The 20082-nt window shown below is 52.5% G+C and overlaps 7 protein-coding genes across 7 annotated transcripts; 4 read left to right on the forward strand and 3 right to left on the reverse strand.

The window, feature by feature from the left end:
- Positions 1 to 428: 428 nt before the first annotated feature.
- BDZ99DRAFT_377200 (glycolipid 2-alpha-mannosyltransferase) lies at positions 429 to 1783 on the reverse strand (the record flags this gene model as incomplete). Its single annotated transcript, XM_033715057.1, has 4 exons — positions 429 to 493; positions 549 to 837; positions 891 to 1682; positions 1736 to 1783. The coding sequence occupies 4 exons, from the start codon at positions 1781 to 1783 to the stop codon at positions 429 to 431; spliced, it is 1194 nt and encodes a 397-aa protein (XP_033583571.1).
- A 466-nt stretch (positions 1784 to 2249) lies between these two features.
- Positions 2250 to 5552, forward strand: BDZ99DRAFT_434017 (uncharacterized protein). The gene is made up of 3 exons (XM_033717420.1): positions 2250 to 2706; positions 2755 to 4470; positions 4521 to 5552. Exons 1-3 carry the CDS (start codon positions 2576 to 2578, stop codon positions 5236 to 5238), a joined length of 2565 nt encoding a protein of 854 aa, XP_033583572.1. The 5' UTR covers positions 2250 to 2575; the 3' UTR covers positions 5239 to 5552.
- A 131-nt stretch (positions 5553 to 5683) lies between these two features.
- On the forward strand, positions 5684 to 8426 carry BDZ99DRAFT_494406 (uncharacterized protein; the record flags this gene model as incomplete). Its single annotated transcript, XM_033723307.1, has 2 exons — positions 5684 to 5720; positions 5789 to 8426. The coding sequence occupies 2 exons, from the start codon at positions 5684 to 5686 to the stop codon at positions 8179 to 8181; spliced, it is 2430 nt and encodes an 809-aa protein (XP_033583573.1). The 3' UTR covers positions 8182 to 8426.
- Positions 8427 to 10504: 2078 nt separating this feature from the next.
- BDZ99DRAFT_376053 (uncharacterized protein) lies at positions 10505 to 11813 on the forward strand (the record flags this gene model as incomplete). The annotated part of the gene is made up of 5 exons (XM_033715010.1): positions 10505 to 10775; positions 10838 to 10857; positions 10910 to 11254; positions 11307 to 11347; positions 11417 to 11813. Coding segments are annotated over 5 exons (1074 nt in total), but the record flags the coding sequence as incomplete, so codon positions are not given.
- Positions 11814 to 13472: 1659 nt separating this feature from the next.
- On the forward strand, positions 13473 to 15346 carry BDZ99DRAFT_407585 (uncharacterized protein; the record flags this gene model as incomplete). Its single annotated transcript, XM_033716483.1, has 5 exons — positions 13473 to 13644; positions 13714 to 13830; positions 13883 to 14170; positions 14221 to 14555; positions 14614 to 15346. Coding segments are annotated over 5 exons (1468 nt in total), but the record flags the coding sequence as incomplete, so codon positions are not given.
- On the reverse strand, positions 14937 to 17221 carry BDZ99DRAFT_458459 (uncharacterized protein). Its single transcript, XM_033718917.1, has one exon. It carries the CDS (start codon positions 17160 to 17162, stop codon positions 15402 to 15404), a length of 1761 nt encoding a protein of 586 aa, XP_033583576.1. The 5' UTR covers positions 17163 to 17221; the 3' UTR covers positions 14937 to 15401.
- Positions 17222 to 18418: 1197 nt separating this feature from the next.
- On the reverse strand, positions 18419 to 20015 carry BDZ99DRAFT_458460 (beta-1,3-mannanase). The gene is made up of 3 exons (XM_033718918.1): positions 19724 to 20015; positions 18907 to 19658; positions 18419 to 18854 (listed from the first exon to the last, which is right to left on the reverse strand). The coding sequence occupies exons 1-3, from the start codon at positions 19923 to 19925 to the stop codon at positions 18684 to 18686; spliced, it is 1125 nt and encodes a 374-aa protein (XP_033583577.1). The 5' UTR covers positions 19926 to 20015; the 3' UTR covers positions 18419 to 18683.
- Between the last annotated feature and the right edge of the window lie 67 nt (positions 20016 to 20082).

A 20082-nucleotide genomic window follows, 5' to 3' on the forward strand; every position in this document is an offset into this window, starting at 1 on the left:
TCAAGCCATGCCGTGCGATACCGTGCACATCCGTAAACGCCATCTGCCGACCAGTGCAGCCTTAAACCACAAAGCAGTCCCTATTCCGTCCAGTTACACAACGGATACGATTGAAAGATGCAACGAAGAGCAAATAAGTGATGCAGATATGGCTTTCTTTCCAGTAATACACACTCCTTAACCGAATCCGGGCCGCCTTGTCTTCGAACCCAGCCAAGCGCCTAACGCCGCAATGATGAGGATGACAAGGAAGATGCGTTTGAGGAGCCAGAAACTCCATTCCTTAGCAGATGCGGGAGCGCTATCCGCGAGCAAAGGAGTCAGTGGGTGACGCGGTTTACGATGAGTGATGCGGATAGGATAAAAAGAGGTGCCGACGAGAGAAGTTGGAGGGTGAGTGGGAATTACAGGTGCTAGTCTGAGGGTGTTTATTGCTCCTTTTCGTACCCCTCTGGCTTTGTCATTCCATTGACCTCATAGAAGCGCGAAGTACCTGTTTACAGGGTTAGATACAACTTTCGTTTGCATGATGACGGCGTTCAACTTACATGAATACCCATTCCAGTCAAAGTTATCTTTGGGGTTGCAATGGCACTTCAGATCCAGTCGTGTCTGCTGGCCCGTCGGGCAATGGGTGAATGGCACGTGATAGTATGCAATGTCGTTGAAGAAGTGAATCTCATCCTTCTGGAGCATCAAAGCAGCTGCGATCGAGTGTACAGGCGCGTCGCCCCATCGTTCGTAGAAGAATCCGCCGGAATGGTCGAGGGATTCGAAGTAATCGACGTATGCCTTGGAGCGGAGCCAGTCCAGATTGCCAATCTCGAAGTTGGACCACTGCAAGAACAAAGTCAGATTTTACAGGAATAAGGGGGATTCATTTTACTTACGAAGTGGCAATGATTGTAAGATTCGCCGTTGTCGTCACTCAGGAAGCCCATAGAGTTGTCTTTCACAACATGCTCTGGGTGTGTTGCGGTAAAGTTCTTGACAGCATCCCAAAGGGTTGGGATGGTCTCCACGTATTCGTACAAGCTGAGGACGAAACTGTATTTCTTCTTGTTGTCGGCCATGAACTTGAAGGTATCGTAGTTGATGTCGCAGAAGAGCTCAATGCTGGGCTCCACACGCCAGTACCACTCATAGTCTAGCATCAACGGGTGGCGGAAGAAGAATCCGGATTCGTATCGACACATGTGTCTATAGCTGATGGAGTCACCGTAGATGATCTTCTTCTCCTTCATTTCCTCACGGACTGCGGCAGCCTTGTCCTGGTCGATGAAGTCGGGGAAGGACCAATGCTCGGTGGGGATTTTGCCGTACTTTGTCTTTCCGGAAACCAAGGAAGTGGTAACCTTGACGAACTCGTCGTCAAAGTCATCATCGTTGAGGAAGACCCAATCGTAGTTGAACTTGCGATTGAAGCGGTCCTCGACCTGGCGAATGGAGCGGGAAATCTCCCAGAGATCCGAGTTCCTGGCAAGAGTGACAAAGGTCGCGTTCATACGGCTCCCAGATGCGGTGGCCGGGGGCAACTCATTCTGGGTATTCGGGGTTGTAGGGGCAGTCTTGGGTGAGGTGCTCTGGTTTCCAATCTCCTTTACCGTTTCTGGCTTGCCGCTTTGCCACGGTGTCGCGGGAACGGTGGAGGACGAGGAGATGAAGAAGAGTAGGATTAGGCACTGGACAAGGTCAGTACACGCAATGGCTGATAATCCGCGTGGAATTGGCATACCACGAGGGCAAATATAATGTAGCGCAGATATCGCTGCGTGCCCGCCATTTTGGAAGGCGGCTGTTCGAACCGCTGGCTCTGGCTCTTTTCAGAGGAGTCGCCCGTTTTGCCCTCCACCTTGACGGTTGCCGGAGGAAGATGCGAGGAGAGAAGGTTGTGGGAGCGAGGTCTGGGAGGGACACGAGGGCGAGGGCGGATCCGTTGTCCTCGGAGGGTGGCACAGGGCGGTCCACGGGCGCCCAGACGGACAAAGGTACCAAGGAAAGAAAAGAGGGGACAAAGGGCGCCGGGCAATGGCAACGAGCGGCGCGGCGGGAGGAAGAAGCGAGGGGACGGGAGGCACGGAATCAGGAGGGAGGATCGTGGGGAGAAAAGGGAGAGGGTTGAATTTGGCTGGGCGGACTGATGCGCCTCTCAGGGACGAGGCCGCGCAAGGAGCAGCGAATTGCTTGGCGAGTGCAGCGGCGAAAGCCGTCATCGAGGGCCACCCAAAACATCACCACCCAAAACATCACCACCACACCACCATCGCCAACGAACCTCGCCGTCGCCGTCGCCGCCACCTCACTGCCAACCGCCGCTGCTGCGCTGCTGCGCGGGACACTCGCTGACCGAACTGCAGGCCTAGCTACCTTCATTCGCCACCCATTGTCCATCAGTCTCAACCGGCATCTGCAGACGCACCCGTTGCGCGACACATTGCTAGCCACCCCACCATCCACTCTAGCTTCTTATGTGGCTGCCATCTCACTCTCGTCTATACCGCCCTTGCTCCTGGACATAATCACCGCGACATTCTGAGCCACCGCCAGCGTCGCTGACCACTGAGGCTGCCCCACCATGTCTTTTTTCGGCTTCGATGCCACCCTTCCGAGAGACCGGGGGCACTCGTCCCAGGCACCGGGCTTCGGCCAGGCCCAGGATGCCTTTGCGGGTCTCTCTGGCAGAGGTGCGGCAGACGACGATGATGCGTGAGTCTCTGTGCAAACGTCTTGGTCCTGCGGTGCTAATTTGCCCAGCATCGATTTTGAAGAGACGTACGACGGACTAGGCGACCAGCTCGACGAGACCGACGATACTTTCAACGATGACACTTTTGGAAACGATAAGGCTGTCGGCAAGGACTTCGACTTCGCTGGCCAGACCTCGCGCGTCGCCGATGCCATCGAGGGAGAGGGCCTGCTCTGGCAGGCAAAACAGCCTCCTCCAAACATCCATGCTACGAGGCACACGACCCAGCCGGCCAAACCTGCTAAGAGTGGCTACGAGCCATATGCCCAGCCAACCTACATTCCCGACCTGGAGGCCAATGCGAGCATCTGGGGCATCAACCCCAAAAGGCAAGCCCAGAATCAACAAGCACACCAGCGCCAGGAAACCAATGCTGCTGCTGCGCCTGCTGCTCCGGCGAGGAAGATGATGAGCCTCGAGGAGGTAGAGGCAATGATGCTTGCCCAGAACAAGAAGCCCACGCCTCAGTCTATGCCTCAAGCCCAACCTCCACCGCCAGCGGCTGCCCCTCAACCACAGGCGCAATATCCTTCACATTATGGACAGATGCCTAGTCAACAAGGTGGGTTCTCTGGCCCGCCGCAAATATTGCAGCGTCCCCAGCAGCCGCCTCCTTCGCGCCCCCCACCTAAAGCGCACGCTGAATTGCCTGGTCATGCCATTCCACCACCTGGCCAACAGCAGCCGACGATTCTGCAACGGAACAGGCAGTCCGTACCCGATCAGCCTGCACGGCACACGCCTGTGCAGCAGGCTCAGCGCCCCCCTTCTCAGCCGAGACAAATCTTGCAAAATCCGAATAGGCTCTCTGGCCACGGTCAGCCAATTACTCAACCAGGCCAACAGAAACAAGGCGAGTTTCAACGAGGACCACAGCTAGGGCCTAGCCATGCTCGAGGTCCCTCTTTTCCCGGTGTCGTGACTCACCCGGAGCAGCTCCTGCACCTCACCGAAGAAGAACGAGCTGCGTATCTGATCGAAGATGCCAAGCGTGCTAAGAGAAACCACAAAATCCATCTCTTGTCCAAGGATAATGGGTTGATGACTCCGCAGGACAAGAATTTCATCACTCGGATCCAATTGCAGCAGCTAATGGCTGCGACGGGTGGGCTTGAAGAGCATGGGCCAGAAGCGGCGCTGACAGAAGACTTCTATTATCAGGTGTATTGCCAGATCCGAGGAGCACCACGGCAGAACCCGCATCAGCCCGCTAGCCAGTTCGCTCAAACATATCTATTTCAAACCGGTGGTAGGTATGGCATGGGCCGTAGACACCACCGAGGCGGAGATAACCATATGCAGCGGATGGAGCAGCAGGTACAGAGAGCTGTGGAAGCTGCAAAGGCCAAGCCAAAAAACAAGCAACTTGTAATTGAAGGAAGTCTGGGAAAGATCTCCTTCAGCAATTCAAAGACACCCAAGCCACTCCTGAACATCAAGCGCCCCGATCATGGAGACGGCGCTCAAGGGTCGGGCCGAAGACCTAGCGGAGTAAATGCGCATGGCTCAACCATTATTGATCGCAAGACGACTCTGCGAAACATTGAGAACGTTTACGACTGTCTGATGAAACTGGAGGACCATGAGCGGCGGATGCCTCCACCTTTAGCCGAGAATAGTGATCCGCAAACTATCCAGGCACACATGGAATGGCAAACTGGGACCCAAAGGCTGCATGAAACACTATGGCAAGATCTAAAAATCATGGAGCCCATCAACCCGAAGTAAGTGTGCAACATGTTCAGTTCATTATATCTTCTAACGATATCTTCAGTTCGCTTACGCCTCATCCGTTTATTGCGATACTCTCGCATGCAAAGGGCAAGAAGGCTATTCCACGAATCTTCCGCCAAATCGACGAGCAACAGCGCATCATTATGCTCACCATGATCGTCGTCCACCTTGATATGCTCTCAGTCGTCGCAAAGGCTGTTCCGTCTCCGGATGAGCCGAATCTATCTCCAGCGATCCGCGAAGAAGTGGAACTCTTTTCGCATGCAGTGATGCCGCCGCTCTTTGCCCATATCGCCGAGTCGCCTTTGAACATCGTCATTGGGCTTTTAGGCCTTATCCTGGATCGCACGAATCTGCACCTTGTCACTCGCACCAAGATCGGCATGTCACTACTCACCATGCTCATCTCGCGAGCTGAGCTTGTGAAACAATCAACGCCAGAAATGAATCCCGGTGACTGGGAGCAGTGGATGCAGCTGTACAATCGACTCTTCGACGCTGTGGAGCCCGTCCTTCCGTCGATCTTCCCAGGGTCAGTCAATGACACAGAGGATGTGTATGTTTGGCAGTTCCTCGCGGCTATGGGTGTAGGTGCTAGTCCCGAGCAGCAGCAGAGACTAGTCCTTGGCGTCAAGGATCGGGTGATGGATACTGTGGCAGTAAGCAAGGCGCTTCCGGCTGAGCTGGCTAGTGTGAGATTAGGCCACGTGAATCTTTTCATGCGGGCAATTGGGTTGGATGTGGAGCTGCTTGGTTGATCAAAGCTTGCGGACGAAGCTACGAGTTCTTCTTTCTTCATATGCTTAACGCTCACTTTGGCAAGACTCTTCATTGGGTCATCGAGAGAACATACGCGGAGGCTTGTCGGGATCGGTACGCATATATTCAGCGTTTCGGCTTGGATAAAGCCTAAAAAGCAAGGATGTGAAGCGCCATCAGGATTGGCATTATAGCAAAGCGAGCCTCAATAGTCTTCGACCCATTTGGTAAATAAAGGCATCTCCAAACGAGAGCTTTGATGAAGCACAGGAAAAGGTCTCACTTGATAAAATCTTATAATCAGTAAAAATCCATTCATTCCGAAGGAGTTTGAATCCTTCCAATAATGCTGAAGTGATTGATGATGTATAATAAAATCTTGGCACCACCCCGCCATTCAAAATTCCACGGGTGAAATCTGCAGCGAAACCACACAACCCCGCAATGGATGTATCAACGCGTCTTGGGCAATTGCCTACTGGTAAGACACTTCCGGAATTTAACTTCACCCTCCGTACTTCACGAAAACGACTCTAACGTAGTGAGTAGAGATACTCGAGATTTGGCACGCTCATAGACTGCCCGTCATCTTTTCCGCAATATCGCTGATTGCTGCCATACGACTAATACAGAATGCAAGAAGGAAGCGCGAAAAGCTTTCTCTGTCGCCAGTCCCGATCTCTCCAGCTAAGAAAGATGAAGACATCAGTCTTCCGTGGCAACTAGAGGGTCGCACGGAGAAGCAAGAATTAGACCTAGAACTCCGCGCCGAGGACTCATCACCGCCACTGGTACAACAGCGGAGTCGAGTGCCGAAGACGGTGAAGGGAGTGAAACTGAAATCGGGCCAGAAACAGGCTAAAGACTTCGATCACACAACAGATAAGATTCAGCCGTTGATCTTCTTCTCCTCACTCGCAGGGACAACGGAAGTCTTTGCTACCAAGTTTGCGGAGGAGTTAACGACTTGGATTGAGAATACTTCAGAGCTTCCGTCGTTGCTCAAACCTGAACTCCTTGATCTTTCCTACATCGAGTACGATGACTACTTCATCAGCCCTCCCAAGACGGACCCAAACACCAAATATGTCTATCTCGTTCTACTTCCTTCGTATGATATCGACACCGTACTCGACATCTTCCTCGAAAATCTCCAAGAAACCCACAACGACTTTCGAATCGACACGGCACCGCTGTCTGGGCTGCTTGGATATACTGTTTTCGGCTTTGGAGACAAGCAAGGATGGCCTACAGAGGAGGAAGGATTCTGTTCGCAGGCGAAACAAGTGGATAAATGGCTAGCGAAGCTGACTGCGAGAAAGCGAGCATTCCCACTGGGTATGGGAGATGTTAAAGGTGCTGCACAAGAGAGGCTAAATGAATGGCGACTTGGTGTGCAAGAGGTCCTGGCTGAGATTGCTGCGGGAAAGGGGCTAGGTGACGGAGTGGCAGGGAGTGGAGACGCTGTAGAAAGTGACGAAGAGGACATTGAGGGCGTGGAAAATAGCGACGACGAGACTCCTGTCTCCACGAAAGCGCGGAGACCTCAAAAACTGGTGAGAGTGGACGATCTCGAGGACCTTGGGCGAATGATCAACACAGAGGAACCTGCCGATTCAGCGCCTTTGGCAATCGACTTCACGACGTACAAGTCTAAGCTGAAGACACCTGCGGTAGTTCAATTGAAAGAGATGGTCCCAACGTCCTCTCCGACCCACGCCTCCCTCACCAAGCAAGGCTACAGCATCATAGGCTCTCATTCTGGTGTTAAGATTTGCCGTTGGACCAAATCCGCACTCAGAGGCCGTGGATCTTGCTACAAATACTCATTCTACGGCATTGCATCTCATCTGTGCATGGAAGCCACACCTTCCCTATCATGCAGCAACAAATGTGTCTTCTGCTGGCGCCACGGCACCAATCCCGTAGGAACCACCTGGCGCTGGGTCACCGACGCCCCCGAAGTGATATTTGATGGCATTACAACCGCTCACTACAAGAAAATCAAAGCAATGAAAGGCGTCCCAGGCGTCCGCGCTGAGCGCTTTGCGGAAGCCATGCGCATCCGACACTGCGCCCTCTCCCTCGTCGGCGAGCCCATCTTCTACCCTCATATCAACGGACTCGTCGCCATCATGCACGCGAACCGCATCTCGACCTTCCTCGTCTGCAATGCGCAGCACCCCGCCCAGCTCGAGGCCCTTATTCCCGTCACGCAGCTGTACGTCTCCATCGACGCGTCTAACAAAGACAGTCTAAGGAAGATCGATCGACCGCTCCATCGAGATTTCTGGGAGCGCTTCTGTGCGTGTCTGGACATCCTGAAAAAGCGGAGGTTCGAGCAGCGTACCGTCTTCCGCCTCACGCTCGTCAAGAACTTCAACATGGCGGATGAAGTGCGCGGCTACGCGGATCTGGTCGAGCGCGCGCTACCAGGGTTCGTCGAAGTGAAGGGCGTCACGTACTGCGGTACTTCTGCCGCTGGCGGTGCAGGGATTACCATGGAGAACGTGCCCTTCTACGAAGAGGTAGCCGCGTTTGTAGAGGCGCTTGCGGAAGAGCTGAGCAACAGGGGCTTGCACTACGGCATAGCGGCCGAGCACGCGCACAGCTGCTGCGTGCTGCTCGCGGATAAAGAGAGATTCCTCAGAGACGGGAAGTGGGCAACCCGTATCGACTTTGAAAAGTTCTTCGAGTTGTATGAGGGCGGTGGAGAGTGGAGACCGGAGGATTATATTGGGGGCGATACGCCCGAGTGGGCGCTCTGGGGGAACGGGGGCTTTGACCCCAGAGATACGAGGGTGTGGACGAAGGGAAAGAACAAGGGTAGGGTGATCGTCGGGGGCGGAGGAGTGGGGAGTGAGAAGGCGAAGAGGCAGGGTGTGGAGACAGTAGGGCCAGGGGGAATGGTACTTGATGGGGCGGGAGTGGTTGAGATATGATTTTGCGGTGAAGGGCTGAGATCAGGATACAAAGGTCGTGGAGTTGAACAATTGCGAATAACTTATGAATGGAACCAGGGCGGATACTATAGTGAATTGGCTTGGCGTTCGATTATCGCGGACGGACTGGCTCCCATTCATACATGCAGATGCCTGCTGTTTCCATGGTCTGAATCTGGGTGCTAAGTGGGTGAGATCGAAGCCCTGTCTGAGATGTCACTATCATTGAGCAAAATCGCAACGCCTTTGAGGTCTAAATACCGTAAAATCAAACCTCGAGGTCGAATTGTTAGAATCCACCATCCTAATGCGGCGTGCCGGTCAATATCACGTGCTAAATTCTTTATGGTCATGGCGCCTTGGCATCCCTTTTGACCTCCAGAACATCCCGACACCACACTAACTTTTAGGCGAGACTTGCAACCTTTCCCGCGCCGACAATCTAGAACCTGCCACATATGCAGAACATGAATCGCAAGCAAATGGCTAGACAACATATCTTCCTCCAATTGTAACAGCTTCCAGATCGCCCGGAAACGAGGGTCGCAAGCAATACAAATTTGGATGAGTATTGAACGTCGGTGGCTTGCCGCTAAACCTCATGAGCAGTCTGCTCCGTCTAAGGCCCCTAAGGTTCACAGTAGATATCACCGAGACCATTCGAGGTCCACCTTGGGTTTCGAAAGAGGAGTAATCTTAAAGTTCAGCTCAATGGACTCATGGGAGACCAATTGCACATCTACGTTCGAACGCCATCCACCCCTCCCCGCGCCTATCTTCTTTCATGATTAGTTAGCCAACACATTTTTCACAGAGCCTCAAGCGTTTTCTAGATAAGTGCTTGCGACCCTTAGCCACGCACACAGCATTCGCAAACCCTCTGGAAATTTCCACCATTCGATTGAACCTTGAGATTTCAATCAAGCGTGTCATTTGCCGCCTTGATACGTCCTTCACGACTAATATAGTTATCGTGGATGATGAGCCAGCAACTTTCACAGTGAACGAAGAGAAAGAGGCAGTAGCTGTGAAAGCTCGCTCGACGTGCTTCTTATCGGTGAGAGAGCATGACTCTCAACGCATGGCTTGCTTTAGTGCACGTCAGATATCCTAGTGCACGGCAGGCAGGCGAACCAAAGTCAAAACCACGTGTCGATCTGAACTCACAACTTCCGCAGGTATCCACGGAGCACGGATGAAACCCGTGGCCTCGGTACATGGCGACACCTGATGGGTTTCGGTCGTAAGGCTGCTGATTTCTCCACAGGTTGACGCATACATCAGCCCACAACAGGTATTTCGGGGGATCTGAGTATGGGGAATCTGAATATGAGGGCACTGAACCCCAGTGACATGGTCCAAAGCTCCACTCAGGTTCTCATCACGGCGCGGACATCAAAGTTCTCATCAGCAATACCCACTTATAACGAGCGATAGCTGATGCAGTACCTGTCGACGCTCTAACAGCAATGGGAATTTCCGAGACAGAAAGTCTGGCTGAGGATAAATATTAGGTACGGAAACCCAAGCTGAGACTTCATGCAGCCGAGCCTGGCTGTTCAGGCACGTCGCATGAATGGAGTGGCTGAAGATTAGGCTTAGACGCCCCTGTTCCCCAAGATACCGATCAGACCACCTCCGTAGGTCCGCAGTGGCATCAAAGGACCCTTTCGCTAGCCTAACATGACGAAATCAGCGTTCAACTGAGTGCATCTTTCCAGTTCTCCTGCTTCAAAGATGCCGAATGGGAACAAACTTTTAAAAAAGGCCCTACAGTGGGGATCCGATTTCATCAGGCCGAAGGCGAAATATCGGGCCGCTCAGATACACCGGCATATCAACCGCCACATTACTACGGGAAGCCCACGCAACTTACCGCAAGCCACCTGCATGTATGTACATGCGGGTGGCTGTAAAGAAACCATCCTCCACGTCCTCGATAATCGTAGATCAGCTCCAGATTTTCGGTCAGGATGAGCCCGCATCTGGCCGTAGTGTGTTTTAATAACTTCGACGAACCGTTCCAAATCCTCCAACCCATGTTGGCTGGACGGAAGGAGCCCGCGAGGCTCATCTCAAGAGAGTTCATCGTGTCATGGGCATACCTGTTATGGGGTTTTCACACCGCCCGCTTCCGTGTCTGTCATGTCCCTGAATACGAATCTCACTACTCCCGTCATCCGTGACGCTAGACCCTCACTCCTGCGAGTGTTATAGGGATCACCTTGCACCCATCATCCCCACACTCGAATTTTCCACATTGCGTTCTTTACTTTTTCCTTGCTTCCAAAGCTCTGATTTTCCATCGCTTCTTCTAGCATCGCTGTCACATTGTTTCAAGATGGGGAAGATTATCGAAAGCGAGATGGATGTCCCAAGCATTGCTATGCGGTTCGCTCTTGGCTTCTTTGTTCTCACGTCCATGAAGGCTGCTCGCCAGACTGTTGCGATATACAAGAGAACGCAGCGAGTGTGGAACCCTTACTCATGGATGGTCTGGGTGGAGTTAATCAACAATCTTGTCATGACCATCTACACGTGGTGTTACCTTCGTGGCAATATTCGGCCGTCATTTGGCTTCTTTTTTGGTCTGAGTGAGTTCCCCAAATTATAATGCTCGTACCTTTCGTATGCATTGCTAACGAAGTCTCCGAAGTTTGCATGTGGGTGTTGCAGGTGAGCACCTCGGACTCTTTTTTATCTCTATGTCAAATTGATCCATCTATAGACGCAACTCATTCTCCAAATCATAGCCAACCGGGTTGGTCTTGTCATGGTAGACAAACAAAAAGCAATGAGGCTGAAGTGGCTACTGTTTGTTTTGATTGGCATGGTCAATGTCTCTGTGTTCTGTATCTGGATCCCCGCGCGAATGAAAGTCAATGAAACCTATATTCATATCAACAATGTCTGGGATCGCGCAGAGAAGGTCATTTTCCTCTTTATCGATTTGGCGCTCAATGGATACTTCCTTTTCCTGGTTCGGTCAAAGTTGATCGCGAGGGGCTTGACCAAGTATAAGCCTCTTTTCACATTCAACGCTGTCATCGTTGTGGCGTCGCTAGCTATGGACGTAAGCCTTCAATCTGCCTGCTTTTATTGATAAATACTGAACAGGGATCTAGGTTCTCATTGTGGGAATGATGTCTCTACCTAACACGTTCGTGTAAGTAGATCTTATCCTTTCGGAATGCTTTACTGCCTTGAGACAGTCATCTAATGCGTAATCTTCTAGCTACGTCCAATTCCACCCTCTCGCCTACCTCGTCAAGCTCAACATCGAACTCTCCATGGCAGACCTCATCTCCAAGGTCGTCCGAGGCTCTGATCGCACTGATGCTTTCCACTCGGACAGCCGTAGTGGCGGCACGACCGAGCTTACTTCGCATGGGATATCCAAGCATAGATCTGAACATCCGCTTGGAAACCCAACCACCCAACACGTGTTTGCTAGCAAGGCTGAACCACGCGATAATGACTCCATCAGTTTGGAAGAACAGAATGGCATTATCAAGACTGTCGCGACGACTATAGTGCTTGAATCGGATGGACGGCACGATAGGGATGTGGATAAAGACGACGGGAGGAGTACTTCTAGCAGCACTGCGGAGCTCCATCACTATGGTCGGTAGGATGGACGACGGGAAATACAGTTCGCTTGTATCATTCATGTGGTTAGGATCGGTTATGGTTTTAGACTTGGCACGCAAAAACACAAGACGGAGTTCTGGAAAGATGATGGGCATTTCTCTTTCTGTATACCAGCACTTTACTATATTTCTAATATCTTTATTCTTGACGTCAGGTCACCTCCAAACGTGTGGGTAAGATACCACCGGCACAAGACTGGACGCCACGATGGAAACTCGCTCAATAGGAAGCTTCTCATCACTCTGCGCATATAATACCGTCCTTGCCCCTCAAATATCTAACTTCGAAATAAGTAAGGTTCGTTTCAATCAAGTTTCTTCCCCAATTCCTGTTCTTTTCTTATTTCTTTCATCATTTCAGTCCAACTCATGCCCTATTTTCGTCTTTTCTCACCATACTCACCTTCCGTGCTGGTATCGTAGTAGATAGGCGAGATCTCGGGAAGGATGCTCCGCTAGTCGGCCCTAATTCATCCCTAGGTAGTGCCAAGGCGGCCTTCGCAACAACAGTCACGGTACGATCTTAGCTTCAAAGCATGAAACCTGGTAGACTCGACCACAAATAAACCAAATATCACGAAATTAATCTGCACATTCTTACCGGCAGGGCACGGGACCTCGATGACCAGCCAGAGCAGGGGGAAATAAGGTTACATGCGCGTCGCGGGAGTGGCGGTCTACCCCACGCCCATCATCGCTCCGAGTTCCACCGCGTCCAACCGGCCCTCTTCGCCTAATCGACTTCCTCTTCGACACGCCCTCCATAGGACCACCTCATCCGGTTCCACGGTGGACAAGCCTGCCCAGCAGCCGCTGTTTCTACGATAAGACGACACTTCTAGCGATAGGTAGGCAGGCGTTTCGTGCTTGGCTCTGGGCGCCCAGTCGCACAGATTAACTCACCTGCCAAAACACCTACTCAAGGAGACCCTATAGACGGGGCCAAGCACACGAGAGCCTTACGTTCAACGGCCTTCCTAATGCTGTTTCAACCCTCGGTGTTGCTGATGCGTCGCGATGGCGACGCTGGAGAGACGACTTGCGCAACGCAATCCTGGGATGGCGAGATGTGACCTGCCTCTATCCGCGCAGTTCCAGATGAATTGATAGCTTTGAAGAACCGGTCGTACTCGGCCCAGCGTGTTGGCTTTCGAGTGGTAAGCAAAAATTCAGATTTCCGGTTCTACAAAAGGTACAGCCAAGCTGAGACTTTTCGACTACGACGAGTTTGAGCAGCTACGCTAAATGAGTAGACCTCTCAAATTAATATACTAAGCTAGTATCATCAGTCTAGTTTCGACGGCATCTCGAGAGCCTGCGATGCTCGTTGGAGAGCTCACGTACTACAGGCACAGCTAGGACCCCTTTCCGGCACGCTCCAAGCACTATGCCCCTTACGGAAGGAGACTCATTGAGGATAGATGCAGCAAAAGGCCAGCACTGATTTCATATAGGTCTACAGCTAGGATACGATGAAGCCATGACACACAATGTAAGTTTAGAGTACGGCCTCGGCGAGGACGTGTGACCGCTGCGATGAGTGGGTCCTGCGCGAGTATAAAGATGCCTCCCTCTGCTCTGCTTCATTGTGTTACTCTATCCTCAATCAATTAGAGTCAAGATTGGTCCGAGTCTCTCAGTCATGCTGTTCCCTCGTGCAGTGCTCAGCGTCCTCGCTCTCGCGTCATGCGCTTTTGCCCATGAGATGGCGGTTGATGCTGTGAAAGATGCTGAGCTTTACAAATCGGGCAAGATGCATGAGATGATCATGGCAAAGAAATTCGTACGTCCCTATTACATCTTCGTTTTCTCTGTCCTCGGTATCCCCTAGCTTTTCGGGCACAACACTAACGCTTCTGCTAAGAGCACCTTCGACCGTTAGAAAGCCGCCGGCGCATATAAATCAGAGCAGTACCCGGAACTCGGCTTCGTTCCATGCATAGACGGTCTCGCAACCGCCATCAAAGGAGACGCAAACAACACCTTCCGATGTGACAATGTACGAACCTACGCCCAAACTCTCCCCTGGCTCCTTTAGCTCACGCACTTAGGTCGATTTATATCATTTCCTCAGTCACTCCGCTCTCGGTAGCACAACAGGCGAAGGCTCTTCCTCCTGGGGCTGGACATCAGACGACGGCCGCGAGTTCATTGCCTTCGGTCAGGCTGATGGCGCGGCTTTCATCGAGATTTTGCCAGAGGGCAAGATGAGCTATCTCGGCCGTCTGCCGACGTACTCGGTCAATGCGATTTGGCGTGAGATCAGGGCGTACAAGCACTACATGGTCATCGGTAGCGAAGCCCAGGGGCACAACATCCAGATTTTTGACATGAAGAAGGTATGCATCGTGTGATCCCGCCCACAACTGAATGCTAATGATGGTGCTAGCTCTTGACTATTGACCCTAAGAAGCCTGTTACATTTGACAAAGAGAAAGACTGCACCGGTATCTTCAAGGACTTGCCTTCCGGCCGTTCTCACACCGTCAGTATCAACGAGGCTACTGGATTCGCATACGCCAACGGCGCCGCCCCTCGCACTTCCGCCTGCAAAGCTGGCCTCATCGCCATCGACCTCTCCGACCCATCCAACCCAACATCCCCAGGCTGCGCCTCCGAGGACGGCTACGTGCACGACGCCCAATGCGTCGTCTATAACGGCCCCGACACGGCGTACAACGGCCGCGAGATCTGCTACGGCTACAACGAGGACACACTGACCATGTGCGCTCCCCTCCCCTCTCCATAAACGCCTCAGCCCTGCTAACACGCTGAACTACAGCTACGACATGACGGACAAAACCGCCCCCGCCATCCTCTCCCGCACCTCGTACACGGGCGCCTCGTACACGCACCAAGGCTGGCTCCTCGACGCCACCTACCAAGAATACCTCCTCATGGACGACGAGTACGACGAGTACGACGGCGCCGCGCCCGCCGCCGACGGCCACCCGGTGACGTACATCTGGAACATCGCCAACCTGAGCGCGCCCGTGCAGACGGGCTACTACAAGTCCTCGGCCTACTCGATCGACCACAACCAGTACATCAAGGACGGGGTGTCGTATCAAAGCAACTACGGTGCCGGGCTCCGGATTTACGATGTGAGTAGTATTCCGCGGGATCCGACGGGCGGGGGGGTGAAGGAGCTGGGGTTTTTCGATGTGTATCCTGAGGATGATGGGGAGGTGAATGGGGGGGTGATTGATTTTGTGGGGAGCTGGAGTAGTTTTGCGTATTTGAAGGAGTATGTTTTCGTGAATACGATTGAGCGGGGGGCGTTTTTGGTGAAGAGGACTAGTACTTCTTCTGGAGGTAATGGCACACGGAAGGGGTAGAGAGAGAGAGAGAGAGAGAGAGAGAGAGAGAGAGAGAGATGGGGTGGGCATAGGAAGGATTATGGGAAGCTTTGGATGCAGGTACGTGGGAAGTGGCTAAAGTTTCGCGGTAAATGTTAGATATAAATTGCGTGGCTACTTCTCAGGGCCGTAGACTGCGTGCCGCATAAACGCCCTTCGGCAATTTGCTCCTTTGGAAATCTACGCATAACTACTCCTACCCATCACTAGCCTACGGCGGCGTAATTGAACTACTCGAACTCGGACACCCCGTCACCGTCAACGTCGACACCTGCGCCGCCCCGGTCACCCACGTAACCGCCGCGCTCGTCTGATACGCCTCCAGCGTCACCGTCGTGCTCGCCACGCCACTCTTCGCTGGCGTCGCAGTGGTGAAGCTCGTCGAATCCGTCTGCAGCGTCGAAGTAGCCACGCTCGGCGGGTAAGTCACCGTAACATGCGACGTACTCGCTGTCGTGACCGTACTCGTCCTCACGCCGCTCGGAGCAGGCGTCTGAGTCGATGTCGTCGTCGCGAGAATGTAGGAGGTTGAGGTTGCGATGCCAGACGGGGATGGCGTGACAGTTTTCGTGGTTACAGGGCCGGTCGTGACAGTGGTGTGCGGGATGGGCGGGTATGTGTAGTTGGGCGTCTTGGTGAAGGCAGCTGCGACGCTTGCGCGTGCCTTGAACGGTACGGCGGTGGATATCATCGTTGTCAGGGTGGTTGAAGACGCCGAGCTCGAAGTTTCAGATGTCGAGGAAGCTGAGACTGAAGTCGACGTGGTGGAGCTCGCAGCGGATGAGATTAGTCGGCCGCCCCAGATGCGGCTATCTGACCTAGCTTCCCCTACAGCTGATTTCATGTAGCAGGGCGCGTTTCCGCCGTCGCTTGACGCGGCGTAAGAGACATCGATGCAGCCGGGGGTGATGGAACAGGTGGTAAGGCAGGCCTGGAAGGTGGATTCCCAGCTCAGTGAGATATCGCTGCCGTAATCGTCTGTAAAGCAAGAAATACTATACAGGGCTCCGTTCACAGCATAACATGTACCATCCGAATTAGGACACGAGGGTGCAGACGAAGAAATTCCGTTCGGACAAGCCGAGGAGACACCGGTAGGTGAGCTGGTGACTGGTATACTCGACGAAGACGGAGAGGAGAATGAGGCGGTAGCTGTAGAGCCACTGACTTTCAGCGCGCCCCAAACTTCGCTGTTCGTTTCCATTTCTCCAACGCTCTGCTTGAGATAGCAGGGACCGCTAGGATTGCCGGGCAGGAAAGAAACATCAACACATCCAGCAGTACTGTCGCATAGCTCGATGCATTCCTCGAGATTGTCTTGATAAGACATAGCCAGATTTCCGCCGTAGTGATCAGTGGCACATTCGATAGTGAAGACTGCGCCATCTGCGGCCGTATACGATTTCCCGTCATCGTTAGGACATGAGAGGGGCGTTGGCGTGGCTGCTGCAGGAATTGAGGAGGAGCTCGAGCTAGAGGAAGAGCTTGAGCATATGTATTCCGTGAGCGTTGCGATATTGTCAAGAGTGCTTGTGCTGAGTTCGGTAGCTACGGAAGTGCCGGAATATTCTGTCACTGTCGTGGTCGAAGAGGGTTCGGTGGACAAGGTGATAGTCGATAGAATGGTACTCGTATATTCAGTAACAACTTGAGTAGAAGAAGGCGGTGGAGTTGAGTAATCAGTAGCAAAGACTGTGGTAGAATACGCCGTAGCGGTGGTAGTGGATGATGGTTCAGGTGCGAGAGTATTTACCAAGGTTGTTGTGCCGGTTGTCTGACTTGTTGTCGTAGTACTTGTTGCGACTGGAGGCAGTGTCGTAGAACTTGTTATCGTGCCGTAGACGTAGTCTGTTACATATGTAGGAGAAGTGACGACAAAGACCAGGGGCGCGAATCCCGAGGTGGTCGGCTGCGAGAATTGCAAAGTCCAGGTACCCGTGGGCATCTGGTTATACGTGAAGGATGGACACATGAGGCTATTGTATGTAGTGCTGCCAGAATTGGCGTCGGTAGACGCTGGTGCAAGAAGTCCTGGAATATTCGTTAATTTATGATAATGAATAGTTTGGATCGATAGCTCACCTCCGGAACAGACGGTGGCAGCCATTCCCGGTGGAACAAGGCTCGGCTAGCGAGGATTTAGCAAACAGTTCTACGGATCCAAAGACAGGCTACGCACAGTAATCACGTTTGTCGCTTTAGCTCCTCCAACCGAGTAAACGGTTGGAAAAGAGCAGATGCTTCCATCTTTGCACACGTCAGCCAAATAGCTACATTGAGATCCGCGAGGTGAACTTACAGCCATTTGTGAAGCTTCCCGAGGCCTGTAGAAAATTGGTGTTGGTAGCGTCAATTCCGAAGGTAGGAATGACGCTTCCGACCCTATTTGTGAAGTACGGGCTGTCGAAGGTACACAAAAGTGACGCTGGCGGAGCTCCACCGCCGCCTCCTCCACAATTACTGGCCCGATCACAAATAATCTGCGGCATTGTCGATAACGATGTGCTAACACTGAGAAATGCAAGATTATCCAAAAGGTAGAAACCAATAGCAACTTGAACGAATGTGGAAGACTGTTAATGAGAGTGTGAGACGCTGAGCGTCAATTTCAGGTTGATGCAATGGGCGAAACGAGGAAGAAGATGCGACACAGAGAGGTATCGTAAGTATATAAGCCTTCCTACTATTCACGCGGAGTCTCCGGACGGCGAGGCTCCCTAGAGCCTAGAAGGGACCACTTTTGCTCTAAACGAAGGGCCTATCTAGTAATAAGCGTGCCTAGATAGGTATGCCAGCTCACTGTGGCCGTGGAGGCTGAAATAATTCAAAGCCATGGCGCACGCGGTTCGAGAAGTGGCTTGCGCTATTTCGTATACCCCGAGGAAGCCTGTGCTGAACCATGAAAGCCGAGGATGTTGAGGAAGGGACGAGTCGTCAGGTTGTCTCTGGAAGCCTCGACTAACTGCGAGTTCTGAGGTTCTGAGCACACAGCGGCTATACGAGACGGGAGTTCGAGGCTGGTGGTGTGGCTGGTGGTGTTGTTGCTCTGCAGGTTGATCTTCAGGGCCCCCTATTTCGGGACACGGCACGTGGGCGGCTAGCTTTGCTGGCCCTCTGGACCCGCTCAGTGCCGCTTTGATCACACTTTGGCCTCAACACCACGATCCCATCACGATGCCTTCTTTTGTCTACAATCCCGTCTCGCATGCATGCATCCGCAGTCTTGGTGGCGTGTCACAATCTGCGCTGTTCTGGAGCGCGTTCCTCATTAGACAAGGCTAGCAACCCTCACGGCTGCAACCGCGCGGCTACCTGCTTCTAAGTATCTACATGAAGAGGCATGAGCAAAAGAGAAGAAAAAGAGCAAAATACAAGGAATAAGAGAAGAGAATTTTGCGATATTAACAGATTCCTCTTTCATGATGCTCAGCTGACAACATCCCGCATAGTCATCGTAGATTGTCCCGCCGGCAAAATTTGCCTGACCTCTATTCTAAAGGAAGCCAGTCCAGTCTTGGGCGGCAGTCGCCGCGTTAGCATTCTTGATTGCTCCTGCAACGTCGCCTTTGGAGCTAGCGAGTCCAATCTCGTACCCATCATAACCACAGTTCTCCTGGTGCCCCGATTCGGTCTCATCTTTTCCCGGAATCACCTGCCAATACAACTGCGGGAGGTATTAGCAATGCGATCTGGATAATGCAACAACTTCAACATACCCATGGAATACCAGCTTTATTGAAGACTTGAGCCTGCTTGTCGAAGTCGTCCGTAGATTTCGAATCCACACCCCACTCCTCAATCATGACATGCTTATTAGCATTCTTCGCGGCCGATATCACGTCTTTGTCACCCCCAACGAAGTACGCCCAGTTAGCCGCCGTGCCCATGTATCCATGGACGCTCATGATATCGATGGCACTGCATCGTATGGCCTTGTCAAGCAAGTTGAACTCGTGGCCATCGTACTGGGATCCACCTATTCCACCCGTGGCAATCTTGACTCCTGATCCGTTGAGGAGGGCCTTGAGGTTCCCAGCCCTTCCACACAGCCAGTCGCTCTCGTCGTTTCCGTTCAGGTAATCTATCGCCCCGATCATAGGCTCGTTCTGTAGGTCAAACGCCAGGATCACGTCGAAAAGCTCGCCCCAGGCCTTTCCAAAGTTTGGCGAGTTGTAGCTGATGATCGTCTTCAAGCGGGCATCGTAGGCTGACTTTGCTTCATTCGAAGTATAGAAGTTCGTTCCGGTCCCGAACTTAGTGCAATAAGCATCGCAGGTAGCGAACCCGGCAATGGAATTCGCGTTGTGAGGCGAGATGATGGCTTTCATCCCGTTGTCTGCCATGATTTTGAGCGTGTTGTCGAGTGCGTCTAGCACTGATGTATCATATGTTCCGACAGTAGTTTCTAGATCAGCGACCTTTTGGACGTCGGGGCTGCCTTTGACGCATCCACCGTCGGATCCGACAACTAGAGAACGAATGATCAGCTAATTAAGGGCAAGACGCTCCTTAGGGGATTTGAACTAAGCTTACCCCAAAGTCGAAGGACTTTAGCGCCTCTTCCCGCCAAGGTTTCAATGTAAGTCTTCTGGTCGGCCGCGGGAAGCGCATGGAGGGTGTAAAGGTTGCTGCCCGCCCAAGAGCCGGCGACGGCATTCTCAACCGGGGCAGATCGGACCAAGTTGCTATTAGCCAGCATCAACGCTGGCAAGAGCCACGAAAGCGCAATAGGCATGATGGTTGAAGAGATTCGTTCTAAGATTCGGTATCGACTCTAATTGGCTGAAAAGCAATGTGAGTGGTAAGAGATGATGGTGACGGACATGAGTTGATGAACAAAGAAAGGTAAGGGTGAACGTAGTCGGTACTTTGATATTTCTATTTCTCAGATA

Source organism: Mytilinidion resinicola (assembly GCF_010093595.1).
Source record: "Mytilinidion resinicola strain CBS 304.34 unplaced genomic scaffold BDZ99scaffold_2, whole genome shotgun sequence".
Taxonomy (NCBI): Eukaryota; Fungi; Ascomycota; class Dothideomycetes; order Mytilinidiales; family Mytilinidiaceae; genus Mytilinidion; species Mytilinidion resinicola.

Excerpts from the sequence above, each read along its gene's own strand:
- BDZ99DRAFT_434017 (XM_033717420.1), top strand. The coding sequence starts at position 2,576 with ATGTCTTTTTTCGGCTTCGATGCCACCCTTCCGAGAGACCGGGGGCAC. Across the intron at positions 2,707-2,754 it reads GCGGCAGACGACGATGATGC|CATCGATTTTGAAGAGACGT; the intron begins GTGAGTCTCTGT and ends TAATTTGCCCAG. Across the intron at positions 4,471-4,520 it reads ATGGAGCCCATCAACCCGAA|TTCGCTTACGCCTCATCCGT; the intron begins GTAAGTGTGCAA and ends CGATATCTTCAG.
- BDZ99DRAFT_458459 (XM_033718917.1), bottom strand. The coding sequence starts at position 17,162 with ATGTGTCCATCCTTCACGTATAACCAGATGCCCACGGGTACCTGGACT.
- BDZ99DRAFT_458460 (XM_033718918.1), bottom strand. The coding sequence starts at position 19,925 with ATGCCTATTGCGCTTTCGTGGCTCTTGCCAGCGTTGATGCTGGCTAAT. Across the intron at positions 19,659-19,723 it reads TAAAGTCCTTCGACTTTGGG|TTGTCGGATCCGACGGTGGA; the intron begins GTAAGCTTAGTT and ends TTCGTTCTCTAG. Across the intron at positions 18,855-18,906 it reads ATAAAGCTGGTATTCCATGG|TTGTATTGGCAGGTGATTCC; the intron begins GTATGTTGAAGT and ends TACCTCCCGCAG.